Source organism: Trematosphaeria pertusa (assembly GCF_010094035.1).
Source record: "Trematosphaeria pertusa strain CBS 122368 unplaced genomic scaffold BU26scaffold_10, whole genome shotgun sequence".
Taxonomy (NCBI): domain Eukaryota; kingdom Fungi; phylum Ascomycota; class Dothideomycetes; order Pleosporales; family Trematosphaeriaceae; genus Trematosphaeria; species Trematosphaeria pertusa.
The window spans coordinates 652,266-670,853 of record NW_022987221.1 but is presented as its reverse complement, the minus strand read 5'-3'; the positions used below and the strand labels follow the sequence as shown (position 1 = coordinate 670,853).

At 55.2% G+C, this 18,588-nt stretch overlaps 8 protein-coding genes across 8 annotated transcripts; 4 read left to right on the top strand and 4 right to left on the bottom strand.

Annotated features, from left to right (window-relative positions):
• The first annotated feature begins 352 nt into the window (after positions 1 to 352).
• Positions 353 to 2,034, top strand: BU26DRAFT_606856 (uncharacterized protein). The gene is made up of 6 exons (XM_033835700.1): positions 353 to 663; positions 713 to 749; positions 797 to 873; positions 932 to 1,314; positions 1,373 to 1,468; positions 1,531 to 2,034. Exons 1-6 carry the CDS (start codon positions 418 to 420, stop codon positions 1,853 to 1,855), a joined length of 1,164 nt encoding a protein of 387 aa, XP_033681642.1. The 5' UTR covers positions 353 to 417; the 3' UTR covers positions 1,856 to 2,034.
• A 163-nt stretch (positions 2,035 to 2,197) lies between these two features.
• BU26DRAFT_566989 (uncharacterized protein) lies at positions 2,198 to 2,818 on the bottom strand (the record flags this gene model as incomplete). Its single annotated transcript, XM_033833597.1, has 1 exon — positions 2,198 to 2,818. One exon carries the CDS (start codon positions 2,816 to 2,818, stop codon positions 2,198 to 2,200), a length of 621 nt encoding a protein of 206 aa, XP_033681641.1.
• Positions 2,819 to 3,391: 573 nt separating this feature from the next.
• On the bottom strand, positions 3,392 to 4,346 carry BU26DRAFT_50539 (uncharacterized protein). Its single transcript, XM_033826849.1, has 2 exons — positions 4,100 to 4,346; positions 3,392 to 3,919 (listed from the first exon to the last, which is right to left on the bottom strand). Exons 1-2 carry the CDS (start codon positions 4,109 to 4,111, stop codon positions 3,485 to 3,487), a joined length of 447 nt encoding a protein of 148 aa, XP_033681640.1. The 5' UTR covers positions 4,112 to 4,346; the 3' UTR covers positions 3,392 to 3,484.
• Positions 4,347 to 4,473: 127 nt separating this feature from the next.
• Positions 4,474 to 7,971, bottom strand: BU26DRAFT_50476 (uncharacterized protein). The gene is made up of 3 exons (XM_033826794.1): positions 7,794 to 7,971; positions 7,565 to 7,708; positions 4,474 to 7,433 (listed from the first exon to the last, which is right to left on the bottom strand). The coding sequence occupies exons 1-3, from the start codon at positions 7,849 to 7,851 to the stop codon at positions 4,582 to 4,584; spliced, it is 3,054 nt and encodes a 1,017-aa protein (XP_033681639.1). The 5' UTR covers positions 7,852 to 7,971; the 3' UTR covers positions 4,474 to 4,581.
• Positions 7,972 to 8,839: 868 nt separating this feature from the next.
• Positions 8,840 to 12,154, top strand: BU26DRAFT_406428 (uncharacterized protein; the record flags this gene model as incomplete). Its single annotated transcript, XM_033822865.1, has 3 exons — positions 8,840 to 9,587; positions 9,888 to 10,886; positions 11,004 to 12,154. Coding segments are annotated over 3 exons (2,898 nt in total), but the record flags the coding sequence as incomplete, so codon positions are not given.
• Positions 12,155 to 13,917: 1,763 nt separating this feature from the next.
• BU26DRAFT_50436 (uncharacterized protein) lies at positions 13,918 to 15,057 on the top strand. Its single transcript, XM_033826765.1, has 5 exons — positions 13,918 to 14,151; positions 14,198 to 14,266; positions 14,319 to 14,376; positions 14,460 to 14,825; positions 14,886 to 15,057. The coding sequence occupies exons 1-5, from the start codon at positions 14,137 to 14,139 to the stop codon at positions 14,915 to 14,917; spliced, it is 540 nt and encodes a 179-aa protein (XP_033681637.1). The 5' UTR covers positions 13,918 to 14,136; the 3' UTR covers positions 14,918 to 15,057.
• Positions 15,058 to 15,279: 222 nt separating this feature from the next.
• On the bottom strand, positions 15,280 to 16,018 carry BU26DRAFT_50412 (uncharacterized protein). Its single transcript, XM_033826747.1, has 2 exons — positions 15,813 to 16,018; positions 15,280 to 15,757 (listed from the first exon to the last, which is right to left on the bottom strand). Exons 1-2 carry the CDS (start codon positions 15,872 to 15,874, stop codon positions 15,352 to 15,354), a joined length of 468 nt encoding a protein of 155 aa, XP_033681636.1. The 5' UTR covers positions 15,875 to 16,018; the 3' UTR covers positions 15,280 to 15,351.
• On the top strand, positions 15,622 to 17,325 carry BU26DRAFT_50404 (uncharacterized protein). Its single transcript, XM_033826736.1, has 6 exons — positions 15,622 to 15,757; positions 15,818 to 16,018; positions 16,084 to 16,200; positions 16,247 to 16,522; positions 16,574 to 16,803; positions 16,916 to 17,325. The coding sequence occupies exons 2-6, from the start codon at positions 15,907 to 15,909 to the stop codon at positions 17,186 to 17,188; spliced, it is 1,008 nt and encodes a 335-aa protein (XP_033681635.1). The 5' UTR covers positions 15,622 to 15,757; positions 15,818 to 15,906; the 3' UTR covers positions 17,189 to 17,325.
• Positions 17,326 to 18,588: the final 1,263 nt, after the last annotated feature.

The following is an 18,588-nucleotide window of genomic DNA, read 5'->3' as shown; positions in this document are numbered from 1 at the left end:
AAACAGCGCTCTACTAAATTTAGCCCATTAGCTAGAGCAGATTCAGGCAGCTAAGCTCACAGGCGAGATCGCCTAGTACGTTTGTGGCCCCGACATATGCAGCATGCCGGGATAACCTCCAGGTCCGCGATGTCGGGTTCCAGCGGGCTATGTTCGGTGTAGGGATACCGCATTGGAGGAGCGTTGCATGCAGATAGCAACCCACCATCGGACTTCAAGACCCTGCCCCAATTTCGAAGCCCTGTCCACAATTTATCACCTGCGATAACATAGAACCCACACCAGCTCAAGCTTTGTTACGGGTATAACATCGGGTGGCTCTACCCTACTAGTCTTCTGCTGCTTAGATCGAAGCATAGCTTTTATCGTTAGCTTATACAGAACTCTTTGGCAACCTCTCTCTTAAGTCCATCCAGCATGGCATCTGCGTCGCAGGACATCACCCCGGAGGATCCGGCTATGCTTGCATCCACCCCAACCATTCCTCCTCCTAATGGCACGATACCAAACTTTGTCGACCCTTACACGGAGGCTCCGACTCAGATTATCGTCACTTCTGTCATATTAGGCTTGGTGATCGTCTTCTTCTGCAACCGTGCCTATGTCAAGCTGTGGTTGATGAAGAAACTCTCATGGGACGACGCTACCATTCTCGTTGCCATGGTTGGTGCGCATCAGCCATTGAAGAGGGCTTGACTGACTATTTTATCAGCTAGGAAGCCTGGCCTATTATGTGTCCTGTACCTGGGGTGAGTTGGAATCAGATGGAAACCGAACGATTCTGATCACTGCACAGGGGCTAAGAGAGGTGGCTTCGGGAGACACCAATGGGACATCAGCGGTCTTCAAGCTACGAAGTTGGACCTTCTTGTGGTGAGTGACGGCCATAAATTCAACTGCAGCCAGAACATGGCACGCTGACGTTTCGTAGCCAGGCTGGTTGATCGCCGTTCTCACCCCTCTGACCTTCCTCTTTCTCAAAACGACTTTTTTCATTTTGTACCTATCTTTGTTCAACCAGCTGCGCTGGGCACGCCTGTGCTCTTGGCTTGGCCTCGTAGTGACAGCACTGACCTACGCGATTCTCACCGCCTGCGTCTTCGCTTTGGCAACACCACGCAGGGACGAGACATGGTTCGCACATCAGATGTCGGATGCAGGGAAGAGAACGTTTCAGCTTTTAGTACCGCAATCCGTCATTGGCCTTGTGATAGACTTATACATCTTACTCATTCCGATTATCGGTGTGTCCGGCTTGACGCTGTCGCTGAAGCGAAAGATCGGAGTAATGCTAATATTCCTTTCGGGAACAATGTAAGCTGCGCTTTCTAGCCATCAGGCCTGTCTATTCCCTGCTGTTAACAACAACTAGGGCTTGCGCATGCTCAGCATGCAGCATCTATTATCGTTTCGTCCTTGCCCGCTCCAACGACACAACCTATGCTATTATTCCCGTGACCATTTCTACGTTAGTATCCCAAGCCGCCGTGATCGGTCACATAAAAGCAAAAGTCTAACCTTAAGGGCCAGACTTTGCGAGATGTTCGTGGGGGTGATTTGCGCCTGCATGCCCTCTGCAGCCTACGCCGCTCGTCAAAAGAATTCCATGTACCAGAAGATAGTGACCACAATGACCAACCTGAAGACATCGTGGACGGCTTCCAAGAATACCTACGATTCTCATCCGCATTCGCCAGTAACCGAGACTCGGCCGGCGCCAGACGTGTTGAAGTCCACGGACAGGAAGTATGCTCATTATTTTAGCCTGGATGAGCTTACTACGACTGCAAGCATCACAGACCAGAAGAGCTCGGTTGGGAACAACGACTCGTTGAGGAGTGAAAGTATTGTTTGAAGTCATTGCCTCGATCATGACAAGATTCAACATTCGTTGCACCGCGCCGTTGCTTGGAATATTAGCATGGATACATTCTACTTTTCCATTACGGTGCGGGAGGATGAATCTCACAGACGACTTGAAGAGAACTGAAACTCAAATGGACACACAGACGGTCCTCCTTAGTTCGTATGCAGCATATCAGGTTATATTAGATGATCATTTTTTTTCTAACACTGGAAAAGATATCGCATGAGACACAGCAAGCGAAGTAGAATGTAAGGAAAAGGCTAAAGTACCCGTACGTGTTTCGAACCCGGGGGAGATGCGTACTAGCACAGCTCTAATGAGCAAAAAGGGTCATCCACCTAGGAAACCCATGTCCATGGTGCCCAGCTCGGTTGAATTATCGGGGCTGGTGCTTGGGGGAGATTTAGAGCCTGGTGCGGGACTGGCTGAGGGATGAGAAGAAGGGGGTTCCCCATCACCTTCCCAGTCTGCCCTCAGAGAGTACTCGCTCTCGTTCAAATCTTCTTCTTCCAATTCTTCCTTCACAGGGCCTAGCACATTCTCGTTCTGACCCTTCGGCGCCTTCTCTTGCAAGTGCTCCTCATCGATCCACTTTCCACCACCAATGTCCTTCCCCTTCCCCTCAGGCTTCCCTGTCTCGCCTTCCGCAAACCCCCCGTCAATCTCTATGCCCGCTTCTATCCCCGCCCACGGAATCACGGCCCCGCCGCCAACATGCCTCGCCTCGCCGCCGTAGAACCCCACACGGGACAGGCACCCGTATTCCACGCAGCGTAGCTCATTAAGCACGGCGACTATGAGCACCATGGCCACGACGAGGAGTGTGAGTCGGGATTTGCTGCGGGCGCGGAAGGATAGAGGTCTAGGAGCGGCGTGGAGGCTGATGAAGGGGTTCTTGATTCTTTGGAGGGGTGAGGGAAGCGGTTTTTGTTTTTCCTTGGTGGGCGACATAACTAGCTAGGAGGGAGGTATGGGGGTATGGGATGAGTCGAGAAATAGCAGACTCTATCGAGGCGCTGGCCAGATTGTAGCGAGGAGGTCCAGTGTTAGGAGACGTCAGCGTCGAGGCCTAACCCGCTCTTCACCTCCGCAGAGTCAATTCCACTCCGTCCACCCAGTCTGACAAACACAGCCGTACTTCTTCCAAAAAGCCGCCTGTTCCTTCTCCACACTCGGATAGCAACGCTAGTATTGGCCGTCCCCCGCGCTCCTTGCACGCGCTTCTAGATCGCAGATTTTCTGGTGTTTTCTTGCTAGCCACTTCTCAACAGCACTCTGCGGAGGTTCCTCGGGCTTCGTGGCGTTGCAGTATACCACGTATCCAACCGCGAGGTCGAGGGCAACGGCGAAGAGGGTGTTTGTGATATGCGCCGAATTAGACGGAGAAGAGAATGACGTGCTAGAGAAGCTGGGCTGGTGACGGCGGCTCATGAGATCCCCGGGGGCTGGACTTCCAAGGTTAGGTCCTGAACTCCGTTTTACAAGCACAAGTCCACTTCTCGTAAAAGAGCGCCTGCTTCTTTTCTGCGGGGTAGCAGCGCCAGGCGTGGCCGTTCTTTCGCTTCAACTCCTGCTCTTGCTCTTTGCAGTGTTGTCTGTGTTATTCGGATACCCAGTTTAGTGACGTTCGAGTACTGGGGTCCGGTGGGTCCTTGCTTCCTGAGGTGCGTATACGCGACGTATCCGACACCAAGCGCGAAAGCAGCTGCGAGTATGGCGGGCGGGACGTCGATACCCGTAGAAGATGGGCTGGTAGAAGTGGTGGAAGAGTGCTGGCGGGGCATGGGATTGATCCTCGTCCTCGTGGGCCGCAAGATTATCACCACTGGCGAGCAATGCTGTAATTCGACCGCAGGACGAGCGCGAGAAAGGCGATGTATGCCACTGGGAAGAGGTACGCACGAAGCTCAATGTGCGGAGCTGAGGAAAGACGCAATAGCTGCAGGTGCGTGCAGAAAGACATTGAGCGGACCGGTGAGTTAAGTTCCCCACGAAAAGTCGGATCATCGACAAGAGAGGACGGGCTGCAGGTACGCGCTGGAGCCGTGAAACCTAGCTTCTCGTCAACATGCCAGAACAGTATCTCTTGTTGCAAGGGGGTGCTCATTCCACAATCGGTTCCACTCCTACCCTTGCGCGCCGCTGTTCCCTTCCAATCACCAACCACCTCTAACTAGTAGAGGGGTCCAGACTGGTGAGCGAATGCAAGGTATGAAAGCGTCTGGCGCATACCATCCAAGTCATATCCCGACATTACGCCTTCGCGAGGTACCACGACATGCGGACCCCAGCTAGCATCGGCCCAAACAGCAGCACTCAGTTTGCACCGCAATCCCTTGAACAAACCCAAAAAAGAGCTTGAATCGGTGGAAGAAGTCAATAAAATTACAAGTGAGTGCGGTATTAGTCGAGGTATATACTAGGGGTTCTTCTAGATCCGTCATCAACGTGAAGATCGTCATGTGCTGGTTCAAAGGATCCACAGGGATATCCACCATCGTGAGCGCCGTTGCGATCCTTCTCCTTCACTCAACTAAATGGGTTGGTTATAAGCCTCCTCTCCAAAACAGAAACCCCGAATGATTCATGAACGCCTGCTACCCCCTGGACGTCCTCGCAATGAGCGGATTAAAGCATATACCGAGTGAGGCAATAGAAATAATATACTCTTGAAAAGAATGAATGAATGCGTACACACACTGAGAAGTTGGTGCTCATCCAATCGGGGAGACGAGACCTGGTGTGAAGCTCTCATTTCGCTTATGGTCGGACTTCGGCTGTTCAGGTGTTGGAGACTGCGGCGGGTCCACGCCATTCTCCGCATACTCTAGCAGAGCCTTCGCATCGTCCAGGCCTGAAATGGCAAGACCTTGCTTCTCGTCCTCTTCATGAATGACGCTCTCTTGGATGCTCTCCTTAGATTTCTCGCTCTTCTTGCTCTCGATTTCGCCAGAACCATTGTCGATATCGTCGTCATCCATCAGCGCTGGTGGTCGTTGCCGCATCTGGCGAGCCTTCTCCAGCGAGATTGTCTTCTGCTGGTATGTTGTGGTGACGTTGAGCGAGTCGTCCCGGTCGATAGTAGCCTTCATAAGAGCAGCCATCCACAAACGCCCGATCTGGACGTTATCAACCGCGAAGTAGTGCACGATAGGCTTGGTGAATTGAACGCCCCTTTGTAGGCCAGCGCGAGGAGGGACAAGCTTGAAAATGAACATGCCCGATACGTCCTCTTCTATGCCGTTCGCAGCATCGGTAGATGCAGCCGTTGGTATTGTCGCGTTCTGGGGCGACGATGGCGATGACGAGGCGCGAGTGATTGTTGCATGTAAGCCCGTGATCCTCTCGTTATTCGCTGGAAGCACACGATGTGAAGAAATATCAATAAGACCCTTCTCTTCCGTGTCCATTTCAGTGTAGAAATACGAAAGTCGTCGCCCTCGGAGCACGAATAATCGTGTTTTCCATGTCGTCATCAAACTTGACGATTTCTTCTTCATCCAGCCGCTGTAGTCGCAACCTTGCATGGCTTCCTGGGGAGTAATGGTTTCCCGGCCTCGGAGATATGCGCTGGTACTATGCTTCTTCGGCTTCTTCCGTCCAGTATCCTTGGTTGACGTCGATCCACCAGTCAGTCGCTTGTTGATCTCCGGGTTTTCAAAATCAAAGCTCTTCGATACTGAGGTACCAGAGGGCGTGCTGGAGCCGGTTCGAGATGGAGACTGCATGGGGGATTCTTTTATTGGTGAGGCAGTGAGTTCTCCCGCGCTTGCATTGGCCCTCTCCGTTCCAGTGATTGCGTCTGATATTGCTCGGAGGCCAGTGCTCCGTGACTTCTTCCCGAAGAATGAGTGGGAGTGTGTTTGAGCTGCTGGCGAGGGCGATGCGCGCCCTTGTGACGAAGTTTCGCTGCTCAGGACTCGTGGCGAGTTCGCGATGGCGTCGATGCTAGGCGAATCAGCGTAGTCTAGCTTGGTCACTGTAGGAGCCATTTCGTTCATGGGCTTTAATGGTCGCACAAACTCGAAAGTGCTCGAGCTGCGATGACTCTTGATGCTTGACCCGTAGTATGCTCTCGCCGCAGGAGAGATGGGGCCGCCGGTTTCCGCCGTAGAATCTGAGCTACCGATTCTGCTGTGGCGCTTGTTGTATACGGCCCGACGTCCGGCTTCGGTGCTATAGCTGGGGTTTCGTGAGTGATTTGGTGAGTCTTTCTTGCGTAGGACATTTCTGGCCTTGCGGTTATCCACCTCTCCGCCGGAGAAATAGCCTCGATCAAGGTCGGCGGCCGCCATGGAACTCAAAGTCCCTTCGCGGCCAGCGAACGCGGTTCCATCTGTGCTAGTCGAGTGCGCATGATGGGAGGACGACGGTCTTTTCAGCTCTTGTGAGGGGAGCTGCGGAGAGCCCATTGTCCAATTGCGGTCAAATGAAGGGGTTTTCTTGTGTGCCGAAGGTGCTACCGGTGGTGGCTTGACGCCCGGGGGTGGCATATTCATAGTAGAATCGATGGAAGAATGACGTCGGTTGTGATTCAGACTGCGGACGGATGCGGCTGAAGGCCGTGTCGGCGTGCCGGGCTTAGGAGACGAGGGCGTCACGTGCGCCAAAGGTGAAGTCATTTCGTGCCCGAGTCCGGGAGAATGGCCTGCGGTGGAGTGGGCGCGTGGAAGTGCCTGTCGGCCGGGACTACCCTTCATACCCTGGGACTCCCTAAGACTTGGTATCCGCGGAAGGACCGCATTCATGGACGTAGCGCGATTCCTGGCTGGCTCAACCGTGGACTCCTCCTGTCCATCGAAAGTGCTCATCGCTTTCTGGGCATCTTTTACGCTCTTGACTTCTTGCTGCAATGCCTTGATCTTCACCCAGGTACGCAAACGTGGTCCAACCGGCCCGAGTTCAAACTCCTTCAAGAAGATGGTTGCCTGGTCCATGCCCAACAGGGCCTCTCCGTTGATCTCCTGCTCTTTGAAGATATCGCAGTGCTTCTTCTCCACACCCGTATCTTCGAGGTACTCTGCAACCCGCGCGGGCGACCATGCCATGACTTCCTGTTCCGTGTGCAGATTCTGTTCCTCTTCCTCCGTCTCCTGGCCGTTGATGTACGACAGCCGGTGGTGGCTGCTGTATTCGCTTCCAGAGTCATTGCCTCTCAGGTCCTTCCCAACGATGCTGTGGCGCGGGGTGCTCATGTCGGTGATGTGTTCATCTATGACACTCAGTGTCTCGTGCATGACCGGGCTCCCTATTGTCTCATCCTCCCTGGGAAGCTCCCCGCTCAAGGCCTGGCTAATGCTTCTCGGTTGCGACGAGAGGGACGCCCTGGGTGTTGCACCTGCTTGTATCGCCGCATTGGGACTCGAAATCTGAAGCGGCTCCGTGCTGGGTGTGGACTCCAAGGGCGCCGGTGCATCTGCGGTAGCCAATGGTAGAGGGGCGGAGGAGGGTGCGGGAGGTTCGACGGGCTTCGGGTCATGATGGAGAGGTTGGGCGGAGGGCTGCGAGGGCGCACGCTGATGCAGGGCAGCGTTGATGGTCGCCTTCGGTGCGGGTCGGGTGTAGACTGAGGTTTGTTAGAGGTGGGAGCATGATTTAGATATTGGTGAGAAGGGTTGGTGGACGGATGTAAGGAGACAGCTGCAGTGACTTCACAAGTGACTTCACAAGTAACTCAAGCAAAGTAGCGGGGCGTACCTTCCGGGAACAAGCCACTGTCACCGGTCTCTGTATTCCGTCCCAGAAACCAGCCGTCGCCGAAATCGTCGTCGCGCTCGATCAGCTCGATGCGGTCGCCCCGCGACAGACTGAGCTCGTCGGGGCTCCGGGCCTGGAATTCATCTACAGCACAAGCATCAGCACTGCACTCGGTTTTCCTCTCCTGACTAGGAGGGTACAGCAAGCACTGGAAGCGGGCAGCACTTACGCACAACGACGAGGACGTCGCCGGGCCGCGAGTACTCGGTCTGCGATCTGGACGCCATGGCGGCTTCCTGGGGAACGAACGGCGGGTGCGAGGAGGGCGCGAGCGAGCGTTGGGGAGGTTGAGGCGACAATCACCGGCGCACCTGGTGAATGTTGTTCATCATGCAACTGCGGGAGGTCGGCGCTGCAGCTCTGAGGACGTGGCGCGGCCGTTAGAGGACCACGGCCTGACTCGGGCTCGGGAACGAAGCTGCACTCCGGCCTTGTTGGTCGCCGGTCGAGACTGCAGCGGTCGGAGGGATGGTGCGGAAGACGCAGCTGCTTCTCGTTGCAGCGTTGGCGAGGGGGCTCGGTATCGTGGCGTCCGCTTCTTGGTTGGTGAGGAGGGCGAGGACAGCTGGGGGAGCCGCCAGACTTATGCGGGCTCGCCGCCGACAAGGTCTCCTATTAATTAGGCGGGACCAGCGAGAGCCGCCAGCTGGTTTCTTCGTTCACATGCGCCGTCAACAATAGCCGCCGCTGCGAATAACAGACGGGCTCTGGGAGTTCTGGCGAGCTGTGCCGGCCGCGCGCGCCTTCCCCAGCGGTAGACTACCGGCCACGGGTGGTGCAGGCGCCTTCCTTTCGGCGGGCGCTCTGGCCAGGATGTCCCCTTCGCCCCTGCCCCGTGCGCTCGCTAGCGGCGCCGTCCTCAGTGACTATCTCGTCGCGACTTCCATACTCACCGTCGCGCCTTCCCCTTCACCATCGCCCCTTCCGCTTCCTCGCGCCCTCGCTCCTGCCCGGTGGACTGGAGCTGCATGCACCGAGCCCGCCGCGTACCCACCCATGTCCCTATAAGGCCCGCCCGTGTACATGCCCCCGGACCAGCATGTCCCCGCATCCCTTGCGTCTCTGGGTATTGGTCGAAGGCTTCACGTCGCGGCCATATCTCTACAGGCACCATAAGTCAAGCATCCCCTTCCGTCTGATCTTGCCGCCAGTATGACTCTCGGCGGGCGCGCTGCCGGGCGCGATCCGCAGGCGGCTGCCCAGGCCGAAGCCGCCGCCACGCAGAACACACTCAACTATGCCCTCGGAAACCTGGGCGGGAGGCGGAAGTCTTGGATGTCTTCGGGCCAGGCGACCTCACCGAACCAGCATCTGAATCCTCCGGCCGTCAAACGCAGGCCAGGAAGGCCTCCTCGGCCGCAGCCTTGGGACCAGGCGCAAACGAACCGATCTGCCAGTCCCATCGTGGCGGCACACGGCGAAAGCCACCCCTCCTCGAACTCCATCTCCCCTCAGCTAGCAAACGTCGTGTCGGTACGCACCAAATCCTATCCTTTGCCCTCGCCCATCGCCGTTCTGCCCTCCCCGTCACCAAGCGAAGAAGCAGTTGCGGAAAACGCACCAACACCCACGGACCCGAATTTCGGCGTAGCCCCACAAAACCATGGAGTTCAAGAGGCGGACACGGCAAGGAACCAGTATGTGTCTCCCAGAGACATCTCCCCTGATGTCAGATTTATGGAGGAAGTACGGCAAGCGGCTTTGTCAAAGAGACCCGCCGAAGCAGAACGAACGCAAGCAGACAAACGGAGCCGTATAGAAGGGAGTGCGCAGCAAGCGCCACTTGTCCCGGCGCGCTGGAGAATCCAGATGACGGCCGACGATCGCCAGCCTGAACCTCCGCGGACCTCATCAGCTCAAGGGCAATACGCCAGTCCATCGATGGGAACTGCGCAGGCTTTCAGTCCGTCAATTGGACCGCAAGTACAGAATCAACCCGAAAACCAGCGAAGGACATCATCAGGTCAAGCACAATCTAGCAGTCCGTCCGTTGGCCTGCAACCTGGGATTCAGCGGAGAGTATCAGCTCAAACACCGTATCTCAGCGCGTCGTCGGGCCATGAACAGGCTTTCTGTCCTTCAATTAGCCCCCAACCGCAGAATGACGCGCAACACCACCGCCATGCACTGGCCCAGGGGTCGGACAACCGAGTTCAGGGCCAACCGCAAGCCGGCACGACCCCCCCACAGCCTCAGCCTCCCTTTGGTCCTCCCCGTTCTCTGTCTCGTGGACTTTCCCGGCAGCCGTATGGTGTCCCTCAAGCAAACACGGTCCCAAGTCCCACGGTGAATACTCCAATTCAACTGCCGCCCATTGCAAATCGAGATTGGTATACGCAGGAAGATTGCTTTCGAGCGCTGAACCACTTTCTCTCTACACACGTCGTCTCGGAGCAGCACCCACGAGATGCAAAACGCCTGCATGTGCTGAGAAATGCAGTGGAACAACAGGACTGGTCCTACTTGACCATACATCAGTACTACTGCTTGCTAAGCTTCAACCCAGACGCCTTGCCAGCAAGCTTTAGGAACCAGCCGAACCTACCCTCGGCATTGCAACTGATCCGAGATGTCCTAGACGGAAATGAGTCGCTGTCTCCGGCCGTACTGGAGTTTTTTGCTAACTTTCCCATGACGCTGACGGTTATCAGCTCCACTTGGCCGCCAAGGTATGAGCAAGAAGCAGCCATATTCTTCAACTTCATGCAGCATTCATCGAATTTCGGTTCATTGAGGGCTAGTTGTGAACAACGAGGGTACCCGCCACTGATGCGAGAGTTGGTCTGCGATCTTGGTATCTCGTCGACCGTCTTCCAGCTGATCGTCTTCACCGCCGTGCTCCGACGCCTGCGGTCGCGATGGGGAGTCCTCAACCAACAAATGCTAGCTCAATTAGAGGCACAGGCAATCGCCCTGTTCCAGGGAAATCAAGTTGACTTTCTCCGCCGCGAAGCTAGCCGACCACATAATCAGCCCCAGAGCTTTGAGAGCGAACGACGCGAACGGCATGTGGAGATGCAGCAGTGGGGCAGCCAACTAAAGGAGCTGTGCCAGCGTTACCAGCGTCCGCTCCCATCCAGCACAGGACCGACCCTACCAGGGCAGCGGGGTCTGGTAGCTTGGCCATCCCAAGTCCAGCAGCAAACGCAGCAGCAAACGCGGCAGCAACCTATCCAGCACCCTTCACAAAACCCAACTGCCCAGCCTTCAGCTCAGGCCATGCCTTCAAACTCTGCACAAGCTGCCATTCAACATGGACGAGGTCGACCTCGTATACATCCTCGACAGCAACCTGTCTGGTCATCGCCTCGGCCACCCCAGCAGCACGCTGCACAGCCTCAGCCAACTCATCAGCAGATTTCGCGACCTCAGTCAACAGCTTTACGTTCATCTCCGCTTGCAATGCCTTTACTTCCTCAGCCCGGCGTAAGTCAGCCGCAACAGCGCCAGCCTAATCCTGCTCGGTTCAGCCTTCATCAAGCCAACCTCAGAAGTCCAGTGCTTCGAGCACAATCAGCACAATCAGTGCTCTACCAGTTCGTCACGGGATTCCTCAAGCCTCCCCTGCGTCTTGCCGAAGCCGGTCACAAGATCGAGAAATGGGCATTCTCTCTCAGTCGTACAGACCTTCAATCAATTCCCAAAGATGTTTCCGACGTTGTAGGGGCACCCCCGACGCGGGCCGTAGACGAGAACGCTCATCTTTTGCGGATTCGTTGTATAAAGTGGATTTCAACCGAACTCCCCAATGAGCACATGTGGGCCACGGCGGATACTTCCTGGATTCCCTACTCGTATTTTACGTTCAATGGCACAACTCTTCAACAGCGGAAGAAGCTCCACCACGGAAAGGACTTGCCAATAGACATCACGTCACTGGTCAAAGAGGGCGAGAACATCTTGGAGATTGCCGTTATGCGCCAGCGCAATGACGATGCCTATCTCAAGTACCTGGTCGCAATCGAGCTCGTCGGAATCAAGAACCACCAGACTATCCTTAGGAATTGTCAAAATATCAATCGTATCGACGCTGCTACGACGTTAAGGCATATCACGCAAAAGCTGTCCAGCGCAGGCGACGATGACGAGATCGCCATAGTCGAGAGCAATGTTACCATCAACCTCTTCGACCCGTTCAGCGCTTCCAAGGTCTGCGACATCCCCGTCCGTGGCAAAGCTTGTCTGCACTACGACTGCTTCGATCTCGAGACCTTCCTGCAGACGCGTAAGAGGAAAGGGGATGCCTCTGTGGCCGACCAGTGGAGATGTCCCATCTGCAATGGCGATGTGCGCCCTCAGCATCTCATTGCCGACGGCTTTCTCCAGGAAGTGCGCGATAAGCTTGCGCAGCAGGGTTTGCTCCGGACGCGTGCCATTATCGTAGACCAAGATGGCTCGTGGAAAATAAAGCCGGAGGTGCGCGATTCCAATAGCGTGCAGGATCGTGGAAGCCCCGATGAGGACCCCGTACCGACAAACAGGCGGAAGTCTACCTCTGCCCAAGCCGAAGTCATCGACTTGAGCGACTAGGCATCGCTTTTCTCTACTTCCTTATTTCCTTGGTGGCCGATCTCGGTTTCTTCACATCATGGAGCGATGTCATCGATTTGGCGCTGCATTAAAAGTCTGGCGTTTGGGGAGGATGACGGGCCGCTCACGGATTGCATGAGCCCGGCATGGTGATACCCCAGGTTCTTTTCCATACATATATGCAGGTGAATTTAGATACATATATCCCCTTTCGGCATTTCCCCGATTCCATCTTCGGACCAACTAGGCCCTTTTCCCGGGCGTAGCGGGATTGAGCGGTTACTCTCCTTTGAGGGCTCTGGTTGAAGGAGGGATTGGTTTACGGTGGCGTTATTGTAATGAGGCTCCTCATTCCGGCTATGCATATGCTTGTATAGCAGTGCTAGGGTCGAATATGACGCAGACACGTGTCTGTAATGTATACACACTTTTCGTTATTATCTCCAGGCGATGTTCTCGCCAGCTAGGTGAAGTGGGGTGTCCATGGCGCGGGACATCGGCAATGCCGCTTAGTCAGCATCCCTAGGTCTCCATCATCCTGCGTTCAACACCGTCATGCATCCGTTAAGGTTTATGACCGATCGCAATATGAGCCTCCTACGGCTCTGGCTTGGGCTCGACCACACTTCACCCTCATTGCAGCTTGCTTCGACTCTTGGGTATTTCAGCCTGGGATCCGTGTCGCGGTGCTGCGGCTGCCTAGCGGAATATACCAGTACTAGGTCCTCGCGTGTTCACGAATCGCCTGCTTCATTCTCGGAACCCCAAAATGAAGCAAACGGCACACGACACAAAACACTAGGCACGCCTCGAACCGGTGCGTTCTCTCGGCCCGCCCTCTGATGTGAAAGAGCCGATGCACGGCAAGACATCACAGCAGTGTCTTATCCAGCCAAGTACGCCGGCTTTGGATACATACCGCATCCAGCTGTTGGGGGCATCTTAGAGCGTTCTATATGTTTATCGGGGCTCTTAGATGGCTTGTTATGCACCCGGACTCCAAGGCTGAGCACGATGACGAGCACGAGCACGATTTGTGGCTTTTTCGAAGTCGAGCTAGGACGTGTCCTTTGCTGAGTCGATGGGCGTGCCTTGTGCCCAACGTGCCCTTTGCAGTGATCCCTGTACCCGCGGGCAGGGAGCAATAGGGCATCGACGTCAGGGCAAGCTCCCCGTGCTGCAACCGCCGAGCTCGTGCATCAAAGATCGAAAGGACTCCACCACGGCTTTCTTTCGTTACACGCCCTGCCTGAGGAGAATTTGCTCACTTCTAAATCGACTTGATTATAGCCCTCCCGACCGCGGCCACGAAATCTCCGGCGTCTCGATGCGGCTCTGCTACGATTATAATACCGCACTTGATGTGTTGTCCTCCATGTCAGCCTTCGTTCGGAAAGACCACGCAATTGGATACAGCCACGAGACTCAGCCCTGTGCAACACACCACCATGACGTGCATCGCATTGCTGTTACCCCACCATTGGTTCATCGGATGTTTCCATCACATGTTTTCTTTTCCTCCATACTGCCTTCTCCGCACTGATCCAGTCCCCCGGTTCTTGGCCTGCCGCCGGTGCAGCATAAGGCAAGAAGGCAACAGTCTGCAGGTTTGTGGTCAGCGTGACCACAGCTGTACGGGTGCTATGAGAGTGAGCCTCGTGAGATCTTATCGGTCGGGTCAGCGGCGCCCGTCCTCCACCTTTGCTGCCCGACCGACCAATTTCGGAGCGATTAATTGGCTAAGCTTGCGGTTGGCGATATTAGCCTTCTATCACTCGAACTAGAAGGCATCTACCGATTCCTAGGTGTGTTGGCGCGCCAAATGTGTAGTCCGCCCTACCGTGGCGGCCGGGCCTTCGTTGCTTCCTCGAGTCTCTAGACGCGCACTACGGTATTGGCGCCGTAGGAAAGGGACTGATCAGGTCGACTATCAACTTGATCTGCGGAGCCGACTGTACAGTCGCTTACTCATTCCGGCCTCAATGCCGTATACGAATGTACGTATTCCCGATTCCTCAAAGTTCAAAAGCTGATGCGAAATAGAACACACAGAACGTGTACGCACACCGCGGGCAACGGCCCCAGGTAGACCCAGACCCAAATTCAGGCGGAGTAATAGTCGTTCCCCCGCCCTATCGAGCTTCCGCTAACGAAGTCGATGTAGTGGCCGGATCCGCCCCCTCAACCTCCTCCCAAGGCCGACCGTTCAGAAGGCGGTCCTGGTGAGTGCTACGAGATTCATGTCTTTGAGAGACCGTTCGGATGAAAGACCTTACTTGAGAGGATTCGTCTGACGCAGTTTTAGAATCGTCAACCGACAGAAGACCGCACGATTCGCCCCACGCGCGACACGCATCACCCGCGTACTATTCGAAAGCTCAGCCGTCATCACAAACGTCTCAGTATCCGACCGGTAGCAACTACTCCCAAGGACAACCCCGAACGCATACGTATCCAACCCAATACGATCAGCCAAAAGCAGCACCATATCAGCATCAATCGGAGGCTGCTGCACAGCACGATACGACAGATCCTTATATGAGAGGAAGGACGAGCAGTCAGCAGACTGGGGGCCAATACTCTAGCTACACGAGCGCGGAAACCGCGTGGAGTGATTGGATATGGAGCCACGACCATAAGAATCACTATAAGCACCGTCGCAACGCACAAGGTACGCCGCCAGTCCTGATCGGCCCGACAGGTTTCGTCAAAGGCTAACCTTAGCATTCAGGCTTGGACGAGTACCATTGGCACGGAAGCTAAACTGCAATGGAAGAGGTACAAGCTGCCTGTGCCGCCTTCGCTATTTTCGTTGCTCCCAGCGTCACGACCATGGCTAGTTCCTCGACTGGGTCGTGTGTTCCTTATCACCAACCGTCCCTCTTTCTATGTGACCTATATACCTAGGGCAGATGGGACAGGCTGCTTCCTGCATGGCGCGTGTCGCCATGAGAGGACCACACTGCGCGTCTGTAGATACGCTTCGCGTTGCGGTTAGATTCATTGAATGCATCTGTCCTTGCCGGCTTCAGACAGGAGCCTATGTCAGATAGTCCACAACTCTCTCGGCTCGCAAGGCATAGGGTGACGGCGAAGTCTGCATTCTCGGGTCGTGTCAGGCGAGGCTGGGAGCCCTGTGCATTGCGGGGTCCATGCAGCGCCTGCATAATACCTCGGGAGGACGGGCGTGTGATGATCTAGGTATGCAGTGCGTCGTCGCGCCACTCAGCACTGGAATTTGAGGTGCACCCGGCAATTGTGGACCACATGGTGTACGGCTGACACCGGGCTTTCGCGCCAACCCAACCTCCTCCCTCGGAGGTCCCTACACCGACTTGTTTCCCGCTTAGCATACCCGTGCACAGCTTCTGCAGCCGAGTTCGAATTTTATTTGAACAACTCAGCGCTTTGCGAGTTGGCCCGGGGCACGTCGCCCTCCTTTTCGCTGTCGACGCAGACGTCCTCCTCTTCACATATCGCCCTCCCGAGCGTGGCACCACTCGACAGGTCGTCAAGCTGCAGCAACAACTCTCCACACCTTTGCGCAGTCTCAAGCTCGACTGCGCCCAAAGGCAGGCCTCATGATATAATTGTGCCCGACCGGTAAGAAGCTTTTGTCCAAACAAGTATTCCCAGCCTCGTTCTAATCCGACAACATGTTAGACTTAATCTCGTGGATTCGAAGCTGGAAGTGTCGCGCATCGCGTCCGCATCTTCCATTCCACACCGGCCACACGAACCAGGCGACGGAAATGGTAGAGAAACAGCCGAAGGACCAGGACACGGACCAGGGTAAATCTACGCGCACTCCATCCGAGTCGGACGCATCGACTGCGTCTTCTTCAAGTGATGGTTCAACAAAGGGTGCGTCCATACACCGTTTCTTGTCAATGGGTTGAGCAACACTTACTCAAGTGCTCGTGCAGTAGCAAAACCGGAACTCCAAAAACCCACCAGAAGACGATCCCGCTTCGTCAGTTGGTTAATCGGCTCCCATCCCGAAGATGTTTCTGATGGTCGCTTCGATGGCTTAATATATGAATCTGGCAAGTCCACCGCGGACGTGTACGGAGCGACACTAATGCTTCACAGTGGATGATTATCAGATTGGATATCCTCGCTGGGCGGCTTTTCAAAATTCGGACCCTACCTTTCGCGTATACAAGCGGTTTGGTACACTAAGGAATCGCCTACTGCTATATCGGCAGTTTGAGCTCTGGGAGTTGGAAGAAGAGCTAAGGAGTCTCGACGAGAAAGACCACCAACTCAACAACTTCAAAACACGGTCTTTAATGATAGACGGGGCAGACACCGAGTCCAAACGCGTGAAGCTTATGGATCAGATCGAGACAAAGCTTAAGCAATACGGTAGGCACGCCGATGTCTATGACGGATCAATCTTCTAACCATCATTTCTAGACGATCTCCTAGAACGAGAAATAAGATCAGGTCTATTGCATAAGCCATCACGGCGCGGCTATCGCAATCTAGTCAACTACATCTGGAACAAGAAGCCCGTCGTAAAGGCCGAGACGCAATTCTTGAAGTACCGCGACGACTTTGTCCAGCTGAGCGAGCGCTCAGAATCCCCACTGGAGAACCTCATCGACTACGTTGTTTGCAACTGGATCCCCACCCGGTGGCTGAGAGTAAGTCGTCCTTCATTACGCTTCATATCCCCACGTGTAATCGCCGCCACGACAGAAGCAATTATGTGCGCCTCGTTATCACCTCCACCCTCGCTAACGGGAACTACTTTAGCGGCTTTTCTCCTCGGATGCGCAAATCAGCAAATCGGGTGACAAATTCACGACGCTTCCCAGCCCACGCAAGGTATTCGTGCTCGCGCGCCTCATTGCGACTGCCTTGGCCATCCTTCTTATCGGCATTCCCCTGTCTGTTCTGACGGCGGGAGCTATCTGTGAGACGACCAAGTTGATCGTGCTGATCGTGTCGTTGTTTGTTTTTCCCGCTGTGATATCGCTCGCCGCCAGGCCGAGGACGTTGGAATTGTTTGTCGCTACTGCTACGTAAGTCGTTACGTCCATCTCTTCCTCTTTCGGAAATAAGGCTGAGACGATCCAATATATAGGTACTGCGCGGTCCTAACCACCCTCCTCGCAACGACCTCCACTTTCAGCCTTTCGCAGCTCCAGACGCAATTGAGTTTTCCCTTTGGCAGCGACAGGGCGCCCACTTGACCAGCAAAGACGAGAATGCAGCATGCCGCCTTGCGTGCGCCTCTGTATGCCCGCGCACGCAAGGCGTCCTATCAGCCATGTTCCGGGCGGCAGGTCAGCACATGTAGATGGAGATCTTCCCGCGCGTTTGTACATACATGCACTCCGTTCCTCCCTTTCTTCTCCTTACCTCCAATCAATCAATATTATTCCCATTCTTCCTCTCCGATCTTCCACTCCATACCGTGCATACCCCCGGTCTTGCCAGCCTCTTCATACAGCCACAAGCGCCTACATCGAGCCTCACCGATGAATACCCCAGCAGCACTCTTCCGACCCGACGGCTCGCCGCACGACGTCCAAATAAACATTCAGGAAGACCCGCCGCCAAGCTGGTAGGACCCACTTCGGGGCCCCGCAGTGCCCTGGGTGCTGGTTCCGCAGCTGTGAACAAAGCAGCGCTGTGCATATGCGATGGTTACACATGCCGGCGCCCGTGTTTCAGGTGATTGGACATGGGCGGCTGAGAGGCTGGGCTGAGATTACCGATACCGGAGTGTGCTGGACGGGGGCTTGAGAAGTTGCTGCCTGTGGCTTTTCTGCGCCGCAGTTCGCCGCGCGTGAGCGTCCAACAAAGGTGATTGAGCTGTTTCTTGGGAGCACGGCATTTCGTATCGTATGCCTTTGTCCGTTCGGGTACTTTGCGCCCCCCTGTGTGTCGGTTCTGCATGTCTTCAATGGACTGCAGCGCGCTTTCGGCCTTCGGGAGACTTTCATTGCCCGAACTAGGACTCCCACCTCAAGCCAAATCCTGAATTGCCAAACTTCAAGAGCGAACCACTTGTGAAAGGGAGACGTCAAGTCAGAATGAGCAGAGCGCTAAGTCCTCGCTAGATGTTGATCCTGGCGTAGCTCCCGTTAGGGTTGGGCTTAGCCAGGAGCCAATTCCCGGGACGCATATGGGGAGAGGAAGATGAGAAGGGAGCCTAGAGGAGAGGGGTTAAGCAGGCACAATGTCGGGATATTGGTCGGGGAGATGTTTCCTTGACTGCCTAAGGTGCTTCGCTCATCTTCCCTCCTTGTGCATCCTTGAGGGCGGCTCCGCCGCATATTCCTGCCCTTTCAAACGAATTTTAGGACAGACTCTGCACATTCCCGAGAGGGTCTAAATGACCTTGTAGCGCTGGCGGAAACCGCTCTCTACGTGGGTATATTCAGACCTCGATCGAATCGATGACTTTCGACCATGCCTAT